At 35.9% G+C, this 25,186-nt stretch overlaps 1 protein-coding gene across 9 annotated transcripts; it reads left to right on the forward strand.

Annotated features, from left to right (window-relative positions):
* TRA2B (transformer 2 beta homolog) lies at window positions 1–25,029 on the forward strand. 9 transcript variants are annotated; one of them, XM_087872139.1, is made up of 10 exons: window positions 13–57; window positions 183–431; window positions 9,911–10,044; window positions 12,300–12,462; window positions 14,154–14,342; window positions 15,241–15,356; window positions 18,669–18,752; window positions 22,073–22,129; window positions 23,194–23,267; window positions 24,662–25,029. In XM_087872139.1, the coding sequence occupies exons 2-10, from the start codon at window positions 396–398 to the stop codon at window positions 24,670–24,672; spliced, it is 864 nt and encodes a 287-aa protein (XP_087728265.1). In that variant the 5' UTR covers window positions 13–57; window positions 183–395; the 3' UTR covers window positions 24,673–25,029. The 9 variants fall into 9 exon arrangements, with proteins under 9 accessions (XP_087728264.1, XP_087728265.1, XP_034295520.1 ...); XM_034439629.3 differs by having other exon boundaries at window positions 27–57; window positions 12,300–12,504; XM_087872140.1 differs by lacking the exon at window positions 13–57 and adding an exon at window positions 9,363–9,640 and having other exon boundaries at window positions 285–431; window positions 12,300–12,504.
* Window positions 25,030–25,186: the final 157 nt, after the last annotated feature.

The raw sequence follows: 25,186 nt of genomic DNA on the forward strand, positions 1-25,186 counted from the left end.
GTCGTCATTTCTTTCTCCGCCCTTTTCCACAACTGGAAGGGCTACCAGCCATAAAAGGTAATTCTCGTGCTTAACACAAAAGTATTCCTATGGGCTGCACAAGGAGCTATTTCTAACCCGAATATAAACGGTAAATGAATGATAGACAAATTCGTTTTAAAAAGACTCTTCGCATAAAACAGGTTCCCAAGACGAGGAGAGCCGCGCCTGCCCCCCCCCCCGGAAGGGAGGTGCCGGAGCCGAAGAGAACGGAAGAAGAAGGAGCGAGGCAGTTGACGCTCGAGCGCGAGGGCGGGGCTTGGGAAACTCCGTCATTTCCTCTGCGGAGAAGACTAGCGAAGAGACGGTTTGGCGTTAGAAACCGTGGTTGGCGTCCAGCGCTCCTAAACGGGAGAATGAGCGACAGCGGGGAGCAGAACTACGGCGAGCGGGTAATATACAGTGCTTGCGAGCGCGGTTTAAGCAGCCTGTTTAATTAAAAGAGAAAACACGCATTTTCGGCTTTTTTTCCTTTTAAAGAAAAAGCATCTTGACTTCTCTTCCCTTTTCTCTGGGACTGGCGTGGAGCTAGAGGGAAAGACCTTGAATGGGGAAACAAACGGCTGTTCATCCGGCCTAACGTCCTCTCCCGTCTTAGCCTGAATCGTCTTGATTTGGCGCGAGAAAATGGCTCACCGTTTCCTGTAGAGAGGGCGCGCTGTGACGTGGAGCTCTATGGTGAGCCCCTCTCCCGACGCCATCTTGGGCAGTTGACCCGCAGGAACGCGCCGCCGCGGGGACAAAATGGCCGCGGAAAAGATTGGCAACCTTTCCTCGCTGGAATGCTATAGAGCTGATTTCTTTGCAAATGCCATCCGCGGTGTTTCCATCCAGACGCCTCTGATTATAGTTAGATATTTCATTCTTTCCGCTTTACTGGATGGTGTTTCAGCTTCGCTCCAAATTTTTGCTCTTGCACACGTGCACCGTGAATTCTTGTATAATTTGACTTGTTAACGGAAAGGCATTGTCATCAAAGCCCAGCGTAGCTGTATCGCAGCATACAAAGCATTTCCTTAAAAAATACATTGAAAAATAATGTTCAGTATGGGTTCTTTGAATGTAAACTTAACATACCCTATTCGTGTTTGTGGAATAGAAAGGCAGAATAAGTGAGGCTTATAATTTAAAAAGCTGAATTTTTTATTTCAAACTACATTGACTTCTCAAACAGCGTAATATTGGTTTATCTGCTAATTAGCAATAAAAGCATTGGTTTAATATAGCTGAATCTGAAACAAAGCAGAAAAAAATACGGTTGTGCACAAATGCTGCACATCAACTGCGATACAGTGTTTAGGCTGCTGCTTTGCAGGGCTTCATTCAACATTACAGCAAGAGGAGAAAAAGCCACAGTCATTTTGCAACTTTTGTAACTGAAAGTTGCATGGCAAAAATGTAGATTTTGTGCAAAAGATGAAGAGATGAAGTCTGGAATTTCGGAAAATACAAATCATGTATGTGCATGTTTAGGAATTCTCTAACTCAGCCATGGTATTAATATTTTAATCAAATTGGATTGCTGATTCAGAAAGAGAAATTGAGTAAGAAAACGGTTCCTTTCACCTTTTCAGTTTTCTGCACTGAGACTCAACTGAGCTCAGAAGGGGGGATTGCAAAAAATAAATAAATCATGTTTATATAGCCACCATTATTAATCTTCTAAAGCATACTTGATGGCTTATCTTTGTAGTTGTGAATCCTAAATATTATATGACTTGCATTCAGCAGTATAAAATAATTTAGCACATACTATGATAAATACCTGGCTGTAAATGAGTACCATTTTTACCGTGTAAAATTGGCTACAGTAAATTTTCCTAATAGGCATGGTTTTCTTTTAGCACTACAGTTTTAAATTTGCATTGATGTCACCTTGGTAGAAGACCAAGCTATAGAGTAAAAAAAAATGCTGTGTTTTTTTAAAATACTCATTTCCTGGGAAGCTAATATGTTGAAAGTAGACAAAGGCACCCTGAAACCAAATTTGAGTTAAGTGGACATATCCATATAGCCTTCTCAGCGTCAGTGCAAAAATCTTTCTATGTCTTCTTTGTCCTTGATATTTTTTCCCAGCATCACACGCTAGTACTGCTTTGATCTTCCAATTAGGCCTATCTAATCTTCCAAGCCCATATATATTGTTCAGTAGAGTTAGCTAGGTGATGTTACATTAATTAGTAGTGTCTATAGAGATTCTCAGTCATCCAGTTCATGATTGTCTCATAGGTGCTTTTCAAAAGGCAAATGTACTATCTTGGGGGTTTTTTTCCTTGAAAACATTTCAGTTCTCATTCAGAACTGAAGAAGTTTCTTGGATGAGAAGTGAAACATTTTAAAGAAACCAAGAAAGTCCAGTTGCCTTTTGGAAAGCACCTTTGACATGATTAATTAGTAACATGCGGTGAAATAGAACTTTGCTGTCCTTAAGAAATACATATTCAATTCTTCATTAAGTTAATTTCTTAGGTTTGCAAAGTAATTGAATTTTGGCTCACAGGTTATGTCTTCTTTTAAGATGAATGATTGAAATGTATTTTATATTATCAGAGTAGCCTCCAAAGATAATTCTGCATTAAATTCTGTGGATTTTTTAAAAACTTGCTTGCATAGTTGTGTAAGGACTACCTTTTGAAAAAACATTTCTAATTATTCAGATTTGCTTCACAGAAAAATCTGGCTTTTAAACAAAAAAAAAAAAACAATTCAATGTAACTGGAAAGGATGCCTGCATTTTCTTTGCCAATATATTCAAAATAAATCTACAAATATTCTTGAGAGCAACAGTGCATGGTAAACACTCTTAAGTAAATGGAAACAAGACAGAGAAATGCATAGTGGGCGGGTTTTACCTCCTGGAAAAAAATGCTGAACATGCTGCTAGCTATGGATGAAATTACTGCAAGGTAGAGATTAGTATGGGCACAGCCTTAGATAAATGTTGGGGGAAAGAATAATGTGGAAATGAAGGCATTGAAAATGGATAGATGGGGATAAAACTGAAGGCATGAACTCAGCGTGGTAGTTAAATTGAAAGGGATGTGCCAGATCTGTGTAGACAAGGATGAGGGTTTCACATGTTCTTTTTATGAAATCAATTTAAAAGTTTGTAAACTTGTCACTGAAAATTTAATACAGAAAGCTTTTCCTCAAAATATTTTTGAATGTTTAGTTTAACACTCATTGAAACTGCAGACTAAAAGAAATGTTGAAGTGCTTATAATCTCTGAATTTCAAAACCAAGTCATACAGGCTAGTTCTCTGTTCAGGAGTTCCGTAATGTAGGAAGCAATCACACTATAGTATATTACAAAATTACTGGTCTCTTCCCAGATTTAATAAAGTAAGGAAAGTGCAAACTGTACTGTAATAGAAGTCAAAATTTTTACTTGTGGCTCCAACAATTTTAATTCTGAATAAACTTATCCCTTAAAAACTGTAGAAATGTGTCCTGTATTATCCAGAAATCAAAATTTGGACTTATTTGCTGAAACTCCTTACTACTAAAAATTCATCTTGTTTTTAAGACTATTTTTCTTGATGACAATGTTTTTACATTTGATTCTTGCTTGTTGCTGGGATTAAATTTTAAAGATAGGTTGATTGAAAAATTACCTAAATCGTTAAAAAAAGGGGATAGAACAGTTTGAAATTACTTTCAGGTAAAGAAAAAAAGAGGAAATGCTGTACTCTGCAATGATGTTTATACCATGAATTATTGGATTTCTTACTGTAGCCAACTCGGTATTTTCATTAAAAAAATTGAGCACCAGTTGTGCTTAGCTGCTCTGCATGTGGATTTTCATAAAAAAGCTGAATGAATAAATGACATATTTTTGAAAATAAATTATACAGAGTTTTATCTTTCATATTTTACTCAATATTGTTCTGACTTGGGAATCACTTTGGTGGAAGAAAATGAATCTGCATGAAACATGAAAACCATTAAGATTCTAGAGGAACACGCTTTACTGGTTTCTAGAAAGCTTTTGCTGCCAAAACCAAAGAGGGAATGCATTTTAAAAGCAGATTATTTTTATGTGGAATGCATTTGTTGGCTCTCATGTAGCATAAACAGGTAATCTTTTTGATCAGTGAACATTTTCAGACTTTCAAAAGCACATCATGAATACTGTTGCAAAACTGTTATGTAAATCTAACTTTTCCACAAAATATCTGTAATGTCATGTCTGGGAACAAGGGACCAAAATAATAAAAGGTACCTAAAAGGTGACAGGAGTGTTCACAGCTTATTGGTTCCAGTAAATATTGTCTTCTAGCACTGTTATATGGATGACTGTGAGCAGAACCTGTTACTTTTAAAATCTTAAAACACTTTTAAATTTTTAGAAAATCAACCAGCACTTTTGTTTAAGATTCCAAATTATGCTTTAAAAACATAACATAAAACCAGCTTTAAGGACAAACTAGCATTTTTAAAAGGAGGTTTCTTGTTTACTTGATTTGTATATAATACCATTATTCCATCCATATAGAAAATGCATGTGAACCTGTCATTTTATTTGTACTTATATAAGCAACCTGCTCCCCTGCAGATATTTTGTCTACAGTTTCCATGATGTCCCAACATGACCGAAGTTGGATGTTGTGGAAATTGTAGTTCAGAATATTTGGAAGGAATTGGGTTGTTTCTATGTATTGAACTACATTTCATGTGCTGAAGCTTTAACAAATTTAATGCAATTACAACTTATTTTTATTGCTTTATTAAATATTTATATCTTCAGAAATGGTATAAAATCAATCTACATAAAAAGTTAACACAATGAAAGTAAAACAGTTAATTACAGTAACCTCAAACTGCAGTAGAATTCATGGCATTCCATCTTATTTGGACAACATTTTACTAAAATGCTTCCAGGATAACCAAATTTTAACAAGTTTCTGGAAGATTGTGAGAGGAGGCCACCTTCATATCTAGTAATTGTTCTGTTCTAATAGATGGAGCACTCAAAGTGCTGGTTTCTGTGCCCCTTCCTACTGAATATCATGATATGTAAATATTCAGCAGGTGTTTTCTGTTTGTATACATGGGGTGAGAATAGACAATCTTGAAAATATCTAGGCCATAAGACATTTATTTGTTTTATATTATATTATATTATATTATATTATATTATATTATATTATATTATATTATATTATATTATATTATATTATATTATATTTCTATACCGCCTTTCTCCCGTAGGACTCAAGGCAGTGTACAGCCAAGAAAAATATAGACACACAAACATCATAAAATTGCTAATTAAAATTATTACTTAGTTTGGCCAATTAAATAAAACCCAGAATTAGATAACATTTTTAAAAATCATTCACATGTTCATCTGTTTAGCCCCACCTGTTGGAACATCAGGGTCTTGAGGGCACGGCGGACAGCACGGAGATCAGGGATATTCCGTATCTCCGGGGGCAGTTCATTCCAAAGGGTTGGAGCCCTCACAGAGAAGGCCCTCCCCCTGGGAGTCACCAGTCAGCATAATTTGACTGATGGTACCCTGAGTAGTCCCGTGTGAGAACGAACTGGTCGGTGGGAGGCTATTGGTGGCAAAAGACGGTCTCGTAGGTACCCAGGTCCTAAGCCATGGAGCGCTTTAAAAGTGATGACTAACACCTTTAATTAGGGCTTAATAGGAGATAAATAGCATATTAATTGCTATTAATTAACTTAATTGCCAGTGCAAATCCCCTAATATTGAGGTAATGCAACAGTAAAGTGTCTGAGCCATTACCTCATAGGCAGTTGCATTCTGCATCATCTGAAGTTTCTTAGTAGTCTTCCAAGGCAACCCCATATACAACAAATAGTAATCTGGTCAATGGGTATCAATACAGGTAGTCCTCAATTTACAGCTGTTCATTTAGTGATCCTTCAAAGTTATAACGGCACTGAAAAAAGTGACTGATGACCGTTTTTCACATTTATGACTTGCAGCATCCCCATGGTCATGTGATGAAAATTCAGATGCTTGGCAACTGGCTCACATTTATGGCATTTGCAGTGTCCTGGGGTCATGTGATCACCTTTTGCGATCTTCTGACAAGCAAAGTCAATGGGGAAGCCAGATTCACTTAACAGCTGTGGCAAGAAAAGTTGTAAAATGAAGCAAAACTCACTTAAATGTCTCAATTAGCAACAGAAATTTTGGGCTCAACTGTGGATGTAAGTCAAGGACTACCTGTACCACACAAATGTTTATATTCGGGGCCTTCTGTTTGGGAAATGGTCACAACTGGGTGCACCAGCCAAAGCTGAAAATGCCCTTTTTGGCTACAGGATCATTCTCTCTTTTGTTGAAACTGACACCTGTTTAGATTTAGATATTACATTTCCCATGAGATATATATTTGATATATAATCTTCAGTGTCAATCTGAATGTAGTATCTAATTCATTTTTTTCCTAAAACATACTTAATTATAACACTTGGAACCGTATAGTTGCCTGCAGCTAAATACAGGTAGTGCTTGAGTTATGAGTGTAATGGAGCCTGCTCATTACAGTTGTACGTTTGAGACAAACGTTAAATGAACTGTATCACATAACAACCAGCCATCCCTGATCGCCCAGTGCAATCATTAAATGGAGCATGGGGTTCCTCAGGGGTAAGGGTAATCCTGAGAGGCTTAGTCCAGGCACAAACCCACCTGCCTTAGACTGCTCAGGGCCTGCCCCCTGAGATACTCTTTGCTTTCCATCCCTTGGGTCCCACATGCAGAATCTTCCCTGCTGGTCGCTCATCTTTTAACAGAGACCTTAGGAATGAGAGCAAGCTGTTGCTTGTCTCCAGACCGCATGGCTGCAGCCTGGAAGCAAGAGCCATTTTCAGAGTAGTCATAATGAATTGTGGGCCCTTCAAAATGGTGCTTCCAGAAGGGAAGGAAAAAGAGCTTGTTCTTCCCTAATGCCTCCTGCTGGCTCCCACACATGCACGCTTCATAGCTGACTGTCTTGCCAGCGAGAAACTGGAAGGAAAATGCTGGGTCTGCCTTTTTTTCTTGGTTATGCCACTGCATTTCCTCCTACTGAGGTGCTCTTGCTTTTCTGGGGAAAAACAAAGACTGGTTTTCCAGCCTTTCATAGCTTTCTAGCCTGTTTAGCTGCTTGTTAAGAGACAGCAAACCCACTCCTGGCTAGCCGTTGAGAAACTGCAACCCCCGCCATGGCTTTTGCTAGGCTATTGGAACACCACAAAGACCACAAGGGATTGCCAGCATGTGGAAAAGGGCAGTTGCTTCCAGGAGGCATGGGCAACAGGCCATGGGGGCAGGATGGGGGAAAGGGGGTGGGGAGTGCTTCAATGTCTTTATGGTGGGGTCATAAGGATGAATGACTGCAGAGTCACTGCATTGTCATAACTTTGAGACAGGTTTATATGTAGTTTGGGGGCATCTGTCATAACTTTGAACAGTCCTTAAGTGACCTCTTGCATCTCAAGGACTACCTAAACTAAGTCCATGATTTCAGTTCATGCAGCTTGTATGACACTAGTAAACATTAAATATTCCATATTTGGAGGGAAGTTCAGGCTACTACTTGCTGGGATATAATTGTGTGAAAAGTAAGTAGCATACTCTTGTCTAAACAACTAGTGGTTCATTCATTATCTAATATGTATATTAGCCAGATTTTCCATTTTTATTCCATAGAACTAAACTGTTTATTTTGCTCAGTAACTTTCCAGTTGAGCTATTTTTGTGTGCCATTCCCATAACTACATTCTCAATCTGTCATGATTGCTGGATATAATAGACACTATAGAGGACTATTTTGCAGTCATTTGTTATTTCAATAAAATTCCAAATTATGAAAAAAAAATGACCCAGTTATAAAAATGAAAATGTATAAATAATACTTACTGTAATAGTAAATGTAGTGTGCTACAAAATCTTACATCATTTTTAGAAAATACATGAAATATCAAACTTGATTTAAACTATATTGTACATTTTTAAAAGATAAATGCTTTGAGATTTATAGGTCATTTTCAGAATTAAAAAAAGAATGAAAAATTTATACAAATATTGTAAATAAGTAAACCCTGTTTTCAACAAAATATTCACTCCCCCTTTAATGTGAATACTTTGTCAGGTCACATTTTTCAAATAAGCATTATGTACCAAAAATTTGTGAGTTGAGAATTCTTTCTATTTTCATGGGGTGTGGGGTGTTGAGGAAAGAGATGTACCAAGAAGTTCAGGTGAGACACTGTATCTATGAACTTGCCTTTAGCAGTAACAAGGTATAGTTTTAGCCATTATCAGTTATGAATGATAAAACTGAAATGTTGCATGAGAGCGCGCATAGTTTTATAACATAATGTCCTTATTGAATTTTCCTAAGACTTCCTGTGATGTTACATTTGTATTTTGTATATGGTACAGTAACAGTTGTATTACATTATTTTTGTATTGTCCGTGCAAATATTGTAGGAACTAGATAGATGTTACTTGTAAAAAGGAGAATTAAAATGAAGTTCTAAAATAATTGGTATTAATTATTTAACATAAAAAACTACCAAATTTTAAAATATCAATTTATAAGCTTGGAAAATACATTGTTTAAAACAAATGTATTTTCTGTTCTTATGACTAATTAAAATGTTAGCATAAAATTTTCATTGTGACGTATCAGAAGTCTGGCAGCACTTTTCTGACTTTTTTATGAAATTTTATGAAAAGGCTTTTATAATAAGCTTTTACGAGTCTCAGTCCACTTTATTAGCTGCATTTCACAAAAGGTCACACAAGCATATGCTTTTCAATTATTTTCTTCTAGTCAAAAAGGTGCTGCCAGAGGCTTCCTGTTTTGTTTTGTTTTTTGTTTTGTTTTTAAGACTGCTCTCTTACATATGATAGAATACTCCATAATTGCTGAAGAAATTAAAGCACATGCTATTGAGAAATAAGGTTCTTCAGTTTATCCATATATTCTGTCTCTATTAAAAATAGCTCAGTTGAGTGGAATTATACGAATACGTGATTTTGAAAAACATTACTAATTTCTAAATGTTAAATATGAAAAAGTCATCAGTATGTTAAATCCTCAACTATTTGGATATCTAAAGTAGGCTTAATTAGGAAATTTGTAGCTGGTCAACCTTTTTTAATTGAATTGACATTTTTCTAAAAAAAATAAATAAAAATTCAGACATAAACCTGGCATCACAATATTAAAACAAAACTGCATACTAATTAAAAGCCGTGCAAACACATAGCATTTTTTCTAGTTTCAGTTTTGACACTAGATATCTATCCTGGAGTTTTAAATATTCTTCATCCTGTTCTTTTTTTATTAAGGTTAATGTTGAAGAAGGAAAATGCGGAAGTCGCCATTTGACAAGTTTTATAAATGAGAATTATTTGAAGCTCAGGAATAAGTGAAGCTGAAATTTGAAAAAAAAGAAAGTGAATGCATGCTAATTATCAGACCAGAAGTCCCACTTATAGAATATTGAGCAATTTGTGTGAAGTGGGGAAGATGAAAGAAGTCAGAATTTGAAACGGAAGAATGAAGAAAAGAAATAAAAATGAAGTTAAGATAAGAAGTAATCTGGAATCTGAAAGCACTACGCTAAGTAATTACTAGTCTGTTTATGTGTCCCTGTATATTTTGATAAACATGCATGCATGCATTATTTGTTTAATAGACGAACAAACACACAGGGTTTTTTTTTAAAAGAAGTGCTTAACAGGCAAAAAAAAAAAATCCTAAATCTAGGCAGTTCTAGTGGCAACTGCCCGGACACATAATGGAGACAAAGAACTTTATTTTTCACCAGAACTTCTTTAGACTAAAATACTAAAGACATTGAACTTAAACTAAATTATGCATTTTCTATACACAGGAGTCCCGTTCTGCTTCCAGAAGTGGAAGTGCTCATGGTTCTGGCAAGTCTCCGAGGCATTCCCCTGCTAGATCTAGATCCAAGGAGGGTTCAAGACGATCTAGGTCAAAATCTAGATCAAGATCTGAATCTCGGTAAGCTTATGTGATGCATATTTTTGTTAAATTTATCTCAAATTTATCTAAATGCACGTAAATGCTCTTGCATTGAGCTTAGTGACTGTATTCATGTAGTTTTCTTGGCAGTGTTAACATGAGTGATTTGCAATTATTTCCCTATGAGATTTATGTTTGCAAGCTTTCTTTTAATTCTCATTAAATGAGAATTTAATTAAATCATAATGATCTTGGAATTTAGTGCTAAAATTTCCAGATGGTCCTCAATTCCCAATTATCATTTATATCTTGTTTAGTTACTATAGGTGTCCCTAGTGAGTTTAATTGCTGTATTGTACATAAGGATAATATGGCTTATCTTGATTGAAACAATGGTTGATTAAAGTCTTGCTAGGCAAGTAAATAATATAGCTGGATCCTAATATAACTGGACCCTAGAGTTCATTACAGGTAGTTCTCAAATTACGACCATTCATTCAGCAACCATTTGGAGTTACGAAGATACTGAATGAAAGAACTTACAACTGGTCCTTGAAGTTCTGATTGTTGTCATATCCCCATGGTCACATGAATAAAATTCAGGTATTTGGTAACCAGCTCGTACTTACAACTGGTTACAGCAACCTGTGGTCACCTGATCACCATTTCTGACCTTCCCTGCTGGCTTCCCACAAGCAAAGTCAGTGGGGAATCTAGCAAGGAAGATCACATTGCTCAGGTAAGTCTCCCTCCTGCCCTGCTTATACCATGCCCTCCTTCCCCCATTCACTCAGATGCACCTTCACCTGCACACACTTTTCCCAATCTCCTTGTACTTGCGTGCACCACACATCTCTGGTCACCAGTCTTTCTGGCACCAGGAATCAATTTTGGAAGAAAAGTTGTCTTCCACAGACTGGTGTGTGTGTTTTGTGTGCAACCTAGATCCCATGCATGCATAGATGAAGCTTTGTTTGCCCACCGCTTGCATGACGTGCATTCCTAACAGGCCATGGCCCGAGGGTTGGGGACCCCTGCCCTCAGATCCACACAGCCTACTAAACATGAAAGAATCATCTGACTTAACTATTAGGAATGAAAAACTTCCAGGACCTCTCCATCCCATAGTAGCATCCTATGCTCCTTGCCTTACTCCCTCCATTTTCAGCTTAGCGACTCACACATCTTGAGTTACAACACAATCTCGATTGCTTTGCTAAGTGATGCAGTCATCGCACAACTGCACTACTTAATGAAGGAGGTCCTGCTCTAATTGCAGTCAACCTGAGGATTAGCTGTGCAAAAAGGTTCAAAGTTTAATATTCTAGTACCTCTAGATTTAAATAATGTCTGCTAACATGTAAAAAACATACTGTATTTATGTACGTATATTTATATATGTACATTTATGAACATTCCACCCAGTCAGAGAAGTGGATTCCAGAATTGTCCATGACGTTAACACAACAACAGTAGAATAATATGTCAATGACAAGAGGAATAAAAAAAATCTGTCTTCATATATTTTTGCTTTGAAATTCCTGATGCCTCACTAGGATTCATTTACAACAGAAACATATTGTAATTGAAATATGTTTCTGATATCCTTTTCCTACTGAGCTCTTCAGGAAAGTCCATGCTCCAGGTTTCCTTCCCATAAAAAGTATAGATGAGGGCAACACAGCACCACTACCTTGGTTGCAGTAGTGATGTGATTAAGGGTGTGAACAGAATGAGAAAAATACCCTGAGCCTAGACCAATCAACAATGGAACAAAACTTTAAGTAATTTGAGGGTTCTGCTGTAACTAACTTTGAGTTAGAAACTCAAACATTGGATTTTTGTTGTGAACTTGGAGCATTTGAATTGTTGATTTTGTACTTGAAATGTTTTGTGCATTGGTTCATTTCTTCTGTATTAACCTTCAGGTACGACATAAAATCTGTTTCAGAATTAGCCAGTGTGACCTGAACTGCTTTTATTGTTGCTATTAGCCTTTTGCTCCCATCCTTTTTTGGAAGCACCTCCCAGAGGCCACAGGATTATGTAACTAAAAATGTTGTAAACTCAACTTATTGGCCTTTTAATTCCAAAAAATATTTTTCCTGAGTTAGATGAAAATCTTGGTTCCACCAATTCCAGGAAATGCTTACAGTTTCCATTCTTTGATAGGAGCATTGCATACATATAGATGTACATTTTAGTTCTAATATAGTAGCAATTTTATACATCCATTATTAATGAAATGTGTGTTTATCGTTCACTATGACATTTTTAATTTGAATGCTTTATAGATCCAGATCAAGGAGAAGTTCTCGCAGACATTATACAAGATCACGTTCACGTTCTCGATCCCACAGACGATCAAGAAGCAGATCTTATAGCCGCGACTATCGTCGCCGACATAGTCACAGCCATTCTCCTATGTCTACTCGTCGGCGTCATGTTGGCAACAGAGTAAGGCTGGGATGGCAGCAGTTGACCAGAGATAATTCAGCTGTGTGTGTCTTTGGAGGTTCTAAAGTTTTCAAATTACCCAGAAATCTTGTAAAGTTATAATTGTATTGTTAATAATGCTAATATTGTTAAAGTTGTATTGATGCTAAATGTATTTAGTAAATTTTATTTAAAATAGATATTGTATACTAATTATTTATATTATGTCTTAATTTACATCTTTTAGTTTGTTTTAAAGTTTGCTAAGACATTTTTAACTCTTAATGAGTTATGTCATGATTTTTTCATATAGGTTATATATATAGTTTAATATATTTTAAGATGGAAAGCAGCTGATCGTAGTTATACATTGTAGTGATTTTAATGATTCACTGCAGAAAAAACACATTTACTTCTATCCAATTTCATGTACTAACAAAAATGTCTTGTATAAACAAACAAATAATTTCAGTAGAAGTATAGTAAAAAAAAAACCTATTGCACAAAATCCTCTAATTCAGAGATTCTTAAGCTCTTTGGGCAATGGACCTCTTTGAGAATCTGTTGAAACCTATAGAGCTCTTTTAAGAAAACTTACTTAAATGCATAAAATAAGATAACATGGCTGTAGATTGTATTATAGGGAAAATCATTTATACAAATAGTCCTCATTTAGCAATCACAATTGGGATGGTCATTAAGCAAAATAGTTGTAAGACTGTGCTTAACGTTCTTCAGCTTTCCTTTGCCTTACAAGCTGTCCTAGATTTATGATCATTCAATTATCAATTATTCAAAGTTACATTGATGATGAAAAAAATGATGAAAAAAATTACTTGCTGCCAAGTCCTTGCAGCACTTCCACATTCCTGATAAAAATTTAGATACTTGGCACCTGACTTGTATTTATGTCAGTTGCAGCCTCCTGGGGTCAAGTGATCATCATTTAACTACCTTTCCAAGGAGCTTCCAACAAGCAAAGTCTGTGGGAGAGGCATGTATTGTTTAATGACCATGGTGATTTATGTAACAACGATGATGAAAAATTTATAAAATCAGGCATAGCTCACTTAATGACATAACACTTAGCAATAAATTTCCCATGCTAATTGTAATTAGTCAAAACTACCTGACCAAACCTGCAACAGTCATAAATGTAAGTATTGGTTGTACTTTTTTGTCAACGATGTGCCTACAAAGATTGCTAAACAAGGACTACCTGTACTCAAATATAGTTATCAAAATTCTTTTTTTTTAACAATTGTTTTATTCAGTGCAAAAATGTTTCTGTATTATGTATCTAAAAGTGTCCCTGTTGATTAACAAACACTTATCTAAATCCCTACTGGGCAAAGAGATCTCATGTGTGAGCAAATGTATTACGAAAAAAGGAAGCTTCTCATGTCCAAACATAAAAAGAAACATGCTGTAGTAATACAAAAGTAAATCATGTTAAGCATGAGAGATCAGAGCTCCCAATAATTATCAGTACTTGTTAGTGTATTCTAAACTTTGTATATTAATAAGTACAACAGAACATTCTGGAGATTTGGACAGTGTGCTGCTCTCTGCTTTCCTTTTTTACTCTAGGAAAGGCAGTTTATTTAACATCAAATAGATATTTTTAAATTGTATCTGAAAGCATTTTCTTTCTTTTATAGAACACTCACTTCTTATGAGAATTTCTTTTCTTTTTTTTTTTTTTTATGCAGGCAAATCCAGACCCAAATTGTTGTCTTGGAGTATTTGGATTAAGCCTATATACAACAGAAAGAGATCTGAGAGAAGTATTCTCCAAATACGGTCCAATTGCTGATGTTTCTATTGTATACGACCAACAGTCTCGGCGTTCTAGAGGATTTGCTTTTGTTTATTTTGAAAGTGTTGATGATGCTAAGGAGGTAAGGAATAGTATTTATATTGAATAATATTAATTCACATTAATTAATGTGCAAACATGCTAATTAAAGTTGTATAAGCATATTTTTTCCAGAATGAAAAAAAGAATATATTTCCTGAACATAGATTTATGTTAATAGCTACATATACTTTTAAAATTGACCACAACTGAAGTTTTGCATGTTACAAGCATCAAGAGTTTTTGTTCATGCAGATCTTCCTTTTTGCCTTTTTTTGCATATACATACTATTTATATTCTGTTTGTCCTCCATTAAATTAAAGAGCCTCTATCTGTTTCTCCCTCATTTTACCTACATGAGTATGTTAGGTATGTTAGGGTTTAAGTCAGTGCAGTTGTTCACTGATTTTTATGACTGAAGTAATTTCAATGCAAATTTAATTGTCTTTGGTATTTGAATTGTTATATTAAGAATAGAGTTTTCTTATGACATATTCTGGATTCCTGTAAAGAGCTACGTAATTCTCTATTTTTGTCTCAATGAAATAAGTTAATTTGAGAGGATTAGTCTCAGGTAGTCAGGTAGTCCCAATAATTTAATAGTAGTTGTAGGGATTTGAATCCTATTTTGATTCTGTCCTGTTTTGTTCAGTTGTGTCACAAATAATTTTGTATATTACAAAATGTTTCATTCTTACATCCAGCATAATCTTAGCCTTCTTTCATGGTAGAGAGATCACGAAATAAAACTCAGGCTATGATGAATAAATTCACAAGTAATTGTATAAGTTATGACACTTTTTTTCCAAGCAGATAGTATGGGTGGTATTGCAACATTGTTAAAGCTGCTCTGATAGGCTTTCCACTCCAGCTATTAATTTTATATCTAGTTGTGATTAAGTTAAATTTATTCTGCAATATATTTTTAATCCTCATTTAGGCAAAAGAAAGAGCCAATGGAATGGAGCTTGATGGGAGAAGAATCAGAGTTGATTTCTCAATAACAAAAAGGCCCCACACACCTACTCCTGGAATTTACATGGGGAGACCTACTTAGTAAGTTTTTGTCTCTTAATTCATTGGGTCAAGGTTTCTAACAAATTTAATGTTATATATGAGCAGTTTTGAATATAGAACACAGCATTCTGTACCAAATAATAACATTCAAGTTTGGCACACAATCTACAATTATGAAATCAGTTAAACCTTTTAAAAATATGATTAAACATAAGTTATTTTGCATTTTTGCAGAACTGTTTTAGAAAGTATTATGAGTCCTGGTGCTCTCTGAGCTAGGTTGTTTATTTTCAAATGTTTCATAACCAACTACCATATTTTTCGGAGTATAAAATGCACCGGACTATAAGATGCACCTACCTTTTTTGGTGAGGAAAACAAGAAAAATAAATCTGCCTCTGCCTCCCAGCAATTTTGCCTTGTTACAGCAAACAGCTTGCTTTACTTTCATTTTCAGCATAGCTTGATTAGCACAAGAAAAAAAAATCTGTTCCAACAATTTACCTCCTTGCAGCAAGCAAAACAGCTGAGAGTCGGGAGGCCGATCAAATCAACTTGTGCTAATTAGGCTGTGCTGAAGCTGAAATGAGCTATTCCTTCTTGCTGCTTGCTACAAGGAGGTAACTGCTGGGAGGCAGAGACCGCAGGGGGGGGGCTACATTCAGTGTATAAGACGCATCTAAATTTTCACCCCTTTTTAGGGGGGGAAAGGTGCGTCTTATGCTCCGAAAAATACAGTAACTTCTTCACTGCTAGGCAGGAGTAGGGCATTTTGACCACTTTTACATACAGTAGCTTTCCCTGTTGGTGAGGGTATTTTCTCCTTGGTATTTCCTTGATTAAGCTATTGGTTGCTGCTTGATTGTTTGGTGCTAATCCCTGATTTACCTGCATGTTGATTGCTGTCGAGGTGTTCTGGGCTTTTTGTTTACTTTTTAGCTTTTTTATTGACCTCTGAATAGAGTGTCAATGTTAATTTATCTCCTTGTGTTATTGATGGCTGATTTTTCTGAGTCAAGCTTCCTATTCCCTAGCACTTTTAGAATTTAGCTTGATCTAAGATTGAAACTGTGATTATGTCTCTTCATGTTTTGTGAAATTAAGGAGTTTTCATCATGTTTTCAGGTTAGTTGGTGTTCATGGATGTGCTCTGCTTGTCTGACTATTTAGTGGCTGTTGCAGTTTTTACACTGTATATTATAGATGACTCAAGGTTTTTTCCCCCCTTGGGCTACTGGATCTTTCAGTTTACTCAAGATGTTTTGAAAGCTTTCATTGGTTTATATGCTATTGTGATCCTGTGTGGTTGTAATAGTCTGTTGATTGTTTTTGAGATGTTTTGATGAATGGCAGCATTGTCTTTTTCATAGCTTGTGTTGGTTGTGTTGTAATGGGTTGAGTGGTCAGGTACTCTTTGATAAATTTGCTTGGTTATCAATTTGTTGGAAACTGTTCTGGGTTGCTGCAGTGCATTTGTGCTTGTCTGAATAATGTTCTTAAATAGCGTCTGTTGTGGGAGGTTGGGTTGTTACTTGTTTAGTGGAGCATTTGTTAGTTTGGGTGGTTTTTTCAATAGACTTATATTTCTAATTTGCTGCCATTTCCACTGCTAATGACCAGTATGTTATTGTTTTCTTCCTCTTATGAATGTTACTCCTTTGAAGATGTTTGTTTCAAGTTTCCTCTCTCGTTTTCATTGTGACAAAGGTATCCTCTACATACCGAATCCATACTTTTGGTTGTGTGTGGGAGTACAGTAGGTACCAGTTTGGTAGGAAGGTAACAGGGTTCCATGCACCTTGGCATATAGTCATGCTGGCCACATGACCACAGAAGCCTCTTCAGACAACACTGGCTCTCCGGGCTTGGAAACTGAGATGAGCTCCATCTCCTACAGTCAGATATGATTAGACAGCAGAAACCTTTACTTTTTAAAAAAAAATTATAGTCTGTACAACATGTCAAACAATATGTCCCTACAACTGACAAGCAGAATGCTGTTGTATGTTGTTCTACTTACACCTGATTTATGAATCGATACAACTAACAAACCATAAACTGTTCTACCAAGATTAGTTTGGCAAATCAGAAATGAAAGAGGTATAGGTTTCTACAGTGTGATAAACAAGCTGGGTTTATCCATGGCATAATGGCAACATGCAGTAGCAGGCCAGTCAATCATAAAGCTTGACAGAGAACTATATTTGAAGAGAAATTTATTAGACCATGCCTCAAATGAATATTTTTCAGGAATGTACACCAGTAATCATGTTAGCACAGCAAAAGATACACTTCTGACACTTTCTTCATGGCATGCCTATATATGTTCCAAATTACATTTTTTTCTTTAAACCTGGATCAGCACACAGCGCTAGTTTTTTATTGAGCTATATCACAGCTTTCTATATTTTACAAATGTGAATATGAGACACACACAACATCCTGTTTTGGCTGCAGTAACAGTAGTCTTTGACTAACGACTATAATGAAGCCTGCCCATCATGATCATAAGTTGTGACTATTATAAAATGGGACAGTCATATGACCAACCTGATTTTACAATCTTTTTTACACCATCGTAAAGTGACCGGCATAGTCATTAAGCAAGCCAGTGGTTCACTATGGGGTCAAGTTTGCCAAAAACTGGAAGTATATGCCAGTTTTTTGGCAAAACTGTTGTAAAACAAGTGATGTGACTGCAGGACATTGCAAATGGCCATCAAACTACTGACTGGCGGGCCCAACCATCGGAACTTTGAATCTGGGTTGTAAGTAACCCCAAGGTATGTCCATTGTAACTTTGAAAAGTTGCAAAGCAACCATCTTAAGGGCTACATGTATTTTATCTTTCCCCAGTTGATATTCATTGACGCTCATATTTTTAAAAATTAAGGTTGATGGCTGAGCTCTATGATTTTGCATATCAGTCTGCAAATACAGTATTGAGTAGGAAGAATCAAGTCGGCTTGTTTCTTAAGCCACATTAATAGCATAGTATATATAGCAGTTGTTTCATTATGTATTTAGTGCATTGTGGACCTACAAAAAGCTTTAAAATCATTCTTATCTAGAGCTACAACAATGACCTAGGGGAAAAAAGAAAGTTAACAGATAAGATGTGACCGCAAGTAATATAACTGCCTTCATAGTGCAAAACTTGATATAACTTCAACATATTTTTCTGGTGGTATTGAAGTATTTTATATGTTTTGATATTACATTTTTAACATATACTATATTATCTGAGCACTATTTGATAGAAAAATGGAAAACAAATTTAATGCTTTTTACTTTATTGTACATGCATAATCCATTTTTTCTAATACTATATTATATGTACTTCCCATTTAGTGGTAGTTCCCGACGGAGAGACTATTATGACAGAGGTTATGATAGAGGCTATGATGACCGTGACTATTATAGTAGATCATACAGGTGAGTCTGCCTGCCTGTTTATCTCAGTCCCTCTCTCCCTCCCCCCCTCTTTCTTTCACCCTCTCCATCCCTTTTTTCTTAACAGTATTCACAATCTTCCCAAATCTATTTAATTAGTTGTTTGATAACGATTGCATATTCTTCTTTTGCACTGCAATTTATATGGCTGCCCAACTTATGAAACACAATTCTGGGTGACTCACAATAGCAATAAAAAACAAAAGAACAATACAAGAAAAACTCTTCCAACACAACCATTTCCAGGCTTCAAATTTACACTATCCCAGCCCATGGGGGAAGAGCCTTCTGGAAGGGTAAGATCTTAGGGGAAGAATGTTGTGTGAAACATTCTTCCCACATGTAGAATGTAGGAAAGGCACAATTCCTAAGTACCAATAAATGGCAATATTAAAGAGTAGGAAACTAAAGCTTGTTCACTCTAATCAGCCTGACTCCACGACATGTCAGACTTTTAAATGTGGCTATCGTCTTGAATTACACCTGAAAAAACCCCTGGGAATTTTGTGCACCCTGCACAGTGCAGTGGCAGTCTATAATGGGGAAATCTAGGAATATATAGTGTAGCATGTGCCACCTCGCTCTGGACCAGTTGTAACTTTTGGGTTGCTTTCAAGGCCAATGTGTCAATAGTCCAACTGGGAAGTGACAAAAGCATGAGTGATTGTAAGCAAGACCTTCTGGTCCATGAATGGATACGATTGGTGCCCAAAGCGAATCTCTGAAAAAGCCTCTTAACCATGGCTACAACCTGCTTCGTAGGTTGAAGCAGTAAATCCACAGGGACGCCAAATTGCCAACTCTGTTCCAAGGTGTGCTGCCCTGTCAAAAGTCAATAACCGCCTCAATAGTCGGGCCAGAGCTGGAGATGTGTAACCCCATGCTGTCGAATGACCTCACCCAGCAGTTCCATATAAATGTTAAAGAGAACAGTGGGAGACCAAGCCTTAAGGCACCCCATGCTGCAGGGACTTAGGGCTAGTTTCTCCCATTCAACATTTGACTGGAAACCAGATGCAGAGGAAGGAGAAGAACCACTACAGTATCTCACAATCTCAAGATACTGTTGTCATGATAAGAAATCTATGGTTGCATAGCTCCATCCTAAATCATCTGCAAGCGTGATCAGTACTATCTCTCTAGAGTGTCCCAGGCTGAATTGAGACTAAAAAGATAACTTTCATTCACGGCCCTTTGCAGCTGAATTCTAAAGAAGAGAAATCCTATTTTGGATCATGTTTTGGATAAGAGTGCTTTCCAATTACACAAAATGTAGAAGTGCTTAAAACTGCTTATTTATCATTTGCACTGATACCTCACCAACAGTTGATGTCTGAATATAAAAGTATTTGCTTATATTCTGTTGTGTGGGTGTGTTTGTATACAAAACTATTGTTTATGTCCAAACAGATAGAATAGAGTCATCCTAAAATAGTAGTTATTGCCAAGGAAATACTATAATATTGTAAGCTTTCCAGTGGCTTGTATTTGAGATTGGCAGCCCTATAAATCTAAACAGAATTGATTTTCTTTTTGCAAGGGTTTTGATAAAAGCCAGCTCATGGATACTGTGAATGAATTTTCAGCTATATATTAATAAATATTCAAAAATAAGTTATAAGTCTAAATATATCCAAATAATAGAATGTTCCAACATAATATTTATAAGAAAATGGTATAATATTAAGGATTCTTTAGTTTTTTTAAATTTGATTTATATCAAATTAAATTATTAAATAATAAAATTAAATATTAAATAAATTATTATTTTAAAAAAGGCAACACAGACATAAAGTGGATATAGGTAATTTTTGCCTAACAACCATAATTAGGATTGGAATTTTTGTAGCTAACTGAACCAGTCATTGGGTGATTGGTCATTAAGTGATTGCCCTTCTTAGCAATGGCAGTTCTATTAATCCCAGTTGCGGTTTTTAGGGGGAATCTCACACCTCTCCTGTCCTGTCACAAGAGACCAGCAACTGCCAGCAATGAGAGGAAAGAGATAGCGAAGGTCAGCTGGGAAAAATAAATGTAGGTGGAGTGAAGTGAAGTGACCAAAGGAGCAGACTTGGGTGGGGGGGGGGGGGCTGACAGGCAGGGAATGCTGTAGTGCATACTGCAGTCATAAATGTAGGCAAGCTGCCAAGCACCCAAATTTTGATCACACATGGGGGTGTGCTGCAAGGCCATAACTTCAAGGACCAAGCTGTAAGCACTATTTATTCAATGCCATTTTAACTTTGAATGGTCTCTGGATGAACAGTTAAAGGAGGATTACCAGTAAAATCAGGCATGGTATAGAAAAATTAAATAGGGCAGTTTTTTTCTCCCCTTAAAATAATTAAGGCCAGGGCTTTTAAAAGGAGACTTAACAGATTCATTTAAGATCAGGTTATGAGTTGTTTCTGATGCTGTTTTTTACTGCCTCTTGAATCACAGGTAATATGCTTTAAATACAGGTAGTCCTTGACTTATGACTGCAATTGAGCCTAAAATGTATGTTGCTTAGCGAGACATTTGTTAAATGAGATTTGCCCCATTTTACGACCTTTCTTGTCACAGTAGTTAGCTTCCCCATTGACTGTGCTTGTCAAAAGGTTGCAAAAGGTGATCACATGATCTCTGGACACTGCAACCGTTATAAATATGAACCAGTTAGCAAGTGTTTGAATTTTGATCACAAGGCCATGGAGATGCTACAACAATTGTAAGTGAAAAATGCTCATAAGTCACTTTTTTAAATTCCATTGTAACTTTGAACAGTCGCTAAATGAACTGTTTTAAGATGAGGGCTACCTGTATTGTTTGCTGAAATTAACAATTGACATTATTGCTGTCCAGTTCAGGCATAATAATATTTCCTAATGTAGCCACTTGGCTACGTGAGACACAAAATATTGGATCAAGTAAATTTACAGCCTGATTCAGCAGGATTCTTCTGTTATTCTTACAAAGTATTCCAAGCTCAAAATACCCCATTCAAACTTAAAGCAATTGTCCTAAATTAAGAAAGCGCCTTTTTCAAGGATGAAAATTTCTGGGATAATTGGAATAGCATTGAAACATTTAATTAAAAATAGAATATCTGTGTTGAGCTTGAAAAAAGGATTTAGTATTCAACACACTTTCTGTTTCAAGTATTTTGTTGTATCAGTGGCTGGTGCGGTAATGCAATTCATACAATTTTTTTTTTTTCAATTCCAGGACTGTTTTTTTCTACATTATTCCTTTATATCAGTTATTTGTATTTTGCAATTTTAACAAGGCTTTTTAAAAACGTTCTGCTTATCCTTTCACAGAGGAGGTGGAGGTGGAGGAGGATGGCGAGCTGCCCAGGATAGGGATCAGATGTACAGGTATGTTGAAGGATTTTGATACGATTTTTAAAATGCAGGCAATGGTGAAATGGGAACCTTTTTTGGACACTGGTAAAAATACTGATGAGCGACCGTTTTTAACCTGGTTTCCAAATAAATATTTTGATCTAGCTATATTAAGGAGGCAGATCATTGTTACATCCTATACTACAAGATTGAAGTAGTCATTTTAGTTAGAACATTTATGTGATTCAAAACACTATTCTGCCACATTTAAAATTAAAATGCATTATATTGAGCAATCTTATCATTTCCAATTTCCAGCTGTAATTCATTTATATGCTACTCAAGTAACGTTAATTCAGATGCAGTAGCAATAACATTAGTGTTTGGGCTAAAAACTAGCTTTAAGGTTAACTTCTAACTTTCTTCCTAGCTTATCTGATTTGATGTCTACTGTACAATGTTACTAAGAAGATTGTAAAAACAGCAGCATTTAATAATAACTAGACAATTTGTGTCCCTTTGGGTCATCTTTCCAGAAGATATTTTCTTACCTAAACAGAAAAAGAATGACCAAGGGTGGACAAAAAAGCAGTGGGAGCAGGAGCGACTTCCAACTTTCCGCCAGCTTTCCTATAAAATGGAATTCTTAATTAATTGTGGAAATCTGGCAGGGAGCATTGGAAATCCATTCTCCTTCCTTAGGAGGAGGTAAGTGGCTGCTGCTAGGTGGGAGAGGGAACAAGAGATTGTGAGACTGGCTGAGCAAATGGAAATCACATGACTAAAGTAGCCAATAACACTGGAACAGCTACAACCTTCCCAAATTTCATTATCTCAGGAGTCATGGATCCCAGACATTCTGTAAGTTAGACCATTTGTGGTACCTGGGTTCAAAAATTGTTGCCCTATGATAGATACAGTAGATATAGTAATATATCTATAGATATATATAGAACTAGTAGATTTGAAACATCCATGATGATCCAGTATTCTTGTGTACTATCCTTGATACATGTAGCTACCAAGGTTATTTGTAGCAGTGCAAGTTAGTGTGTATATCCATATGCACATCATCACTGTCACATTTTTTTGTGCAGGAGAAGATCACCATCTCCATATTATAGCCGAGGGGGTTATAGATCCCGTTCCCGGTCTCGATCCTACTCGCCTCGTAAGTAACAAGTTCAGTTGAATATAATTTTGCCATTACAGGCCAGTAGAGTTAATGTGGACCATACAGTATATAAATATAAACCTATAGTAAACTTCTTGAACTAAGAGCTGTGCAAAGCACTTGAAAGCTATGCGTTACAAAGAATAGTAATACAAGCAAAGAGCTAAAGCTCTGCTCTCAAAGAGACCAGCTACATCCATCAGAAGCATGTTCATGTGCATACCAAAGCAGATAGTAGGCAAGTGGGGACAGACTTTAGAGTTGCCTGCTTTAATCTTTTGATGAGCAGTGTTGCCCTAACAGGTTTTGCAAAGCATTTCTAGAATACTGAGTCACAAAACTAATTTGTCCTCTGCTCATTTCATTATCTCCATTATCTTCAGTTATTGAAAACAATGTTTATCAGAGCTTTGAATTAGTTCAGTTGCCTCTGAATGAAATAAAGCAATAGTTTTAATAGTTGGAGGCCGGTTTTTGCACAACAAATCCTCATAACATAATTGGGTGGGGGGAAACCTAACATTTGCCCTTAATTGGACAGTGAGGTAATCTAATACTTTTAAAAGTATAATTGATTCCTGTTCCAGTTATTTAAAAAAAAATCTCAGTTGTGTTTTCTGTTTTAAAAAAACAAACAGATACATTACTGCCAAGTTTTTGTCTGATTTCAAACAACCTCCTGCTCTCAGTTGTCTTCACCTTGATACAGAAATGTTCTTTTGGAAAGAAAATATTTTAACTATTAAATTAATTAGTGTACCTTTTACTATGAGCCCCATTGTTATATAAGCATGTGTACTTGTACTAATTCTTGTTCCTCAAGGGTTCCTAGGTGACTTAGTGAAAATTTTAGACTTATATTCTTGATTCAAATGATACGTCAATAAATAGAATATGTTGTTGGAATAACACCAACAAAGTATGTTTACTGGGTTAAAATTAGATTCATTTTAAAATTAGTCATTAACTTCATTAAAAAATAATATTTTAAAAAGATCCTTTGGATCCAAATAGAAATTTATACTGTTATTGAATTGGACTAAGTTAAAGTGCATAAACCCATTTGCTTTTGCATATACCAGCATGATTCAAAGTCTGCTTGCAATGTATCACAAACATTCTCTAGATTACCAAAACTTTTATAGAATAATGGGAAATGGCACAGCAGTTTATTGGGGAAATTGGTGAAAATTGCCACTTCTTCTCTATTAGCACTCACATTTTGCAAACAGGAGAGGAAATCTGAATCTTTGCATAAGGGGGAAATGCCTTCAACAGTTGTCCAATATTCTGTATTATTTCTCCAAATAATATAGTTTATAAATTAATGTCTTTTGACAGAATTGCAGAGATTCAAAAGTTTAACTAGCTTCTTTCTTTCTGCATTGCAGGTCGCTATTAAAGTGAAAAAATGAAGACTTTATAGCTGCAAACACTGCAGTGTGATTGCATACTTGTTATTTTTGTTCAGTTGAATGGTGCCTAGTGAATTAGGTGACTTTTACACCTTTTATGGAGAATATTTTGGTGAAGTTTTAAAGTGTTGTACCATTCTGCATATTTGTGTAGTTGGTGCTTTGTTCAGAATTGTGTTTTTGAGAAGAGTATGTCTTTCGCATGTGTTTAGTCTGAACTTTGCAGAAGGATTTCTGTTATCTAAATTCTTCGATTTTTTTTTTTCAGTTTCTAGGGTATTTTGAAGATCAAAACCTGTGTAAGATGCATTGAAATGGTGGCATAATAAACATTTTTTTACTTACTTTGAAGTTTGTATCTCTTCTTTAGTCAAAGTGCAATCAGAGGGGGAAAGGTGATATACAAATTTGGATTGGTAACTAATTTTATAGCAAGAATCTGTTAATGTACGTGAAAAGACTAGAAAATTGGTATGTGTTTTTGCAGGTTTATGGAGCAGA

Source organism: Pantherophis guttatus, chromosome 6 (assembly GCF_059756535.1).
Source record: "Pantherophis guttatus breed Tessera chromosome 6, ASM5975653v1, whole genome shotgun sequence".
NCBI lineage: Eukaryota > Metazoa > Chordata > Lepidosauria > Squamata > Colubridae > Pantherophis > Pantherophis guttatus.

Coding starts and splice junctions, on each gene's coding strand:
- TRA2B (XM_087872138.1), top strand. CDS start 135: ATGAATGATAGACAAATTCGTTTTAAAAAGACTCTTCGCATAAAACAG. Junction 12,505..14,153: donor TGACCAGAGATAATTCAGCT/GTGTGTGTCTTT, acceptor TTTTTTATGCAG/GCAAATCCAGACCCAAATTG. Junction 15,357..18,668: donor TACATGGGGAGACCTACTTA/GTAAGTTTTTGT, acceptor CTTCCCATTTAG/TGGTAGTTCCCGACGGAGAG.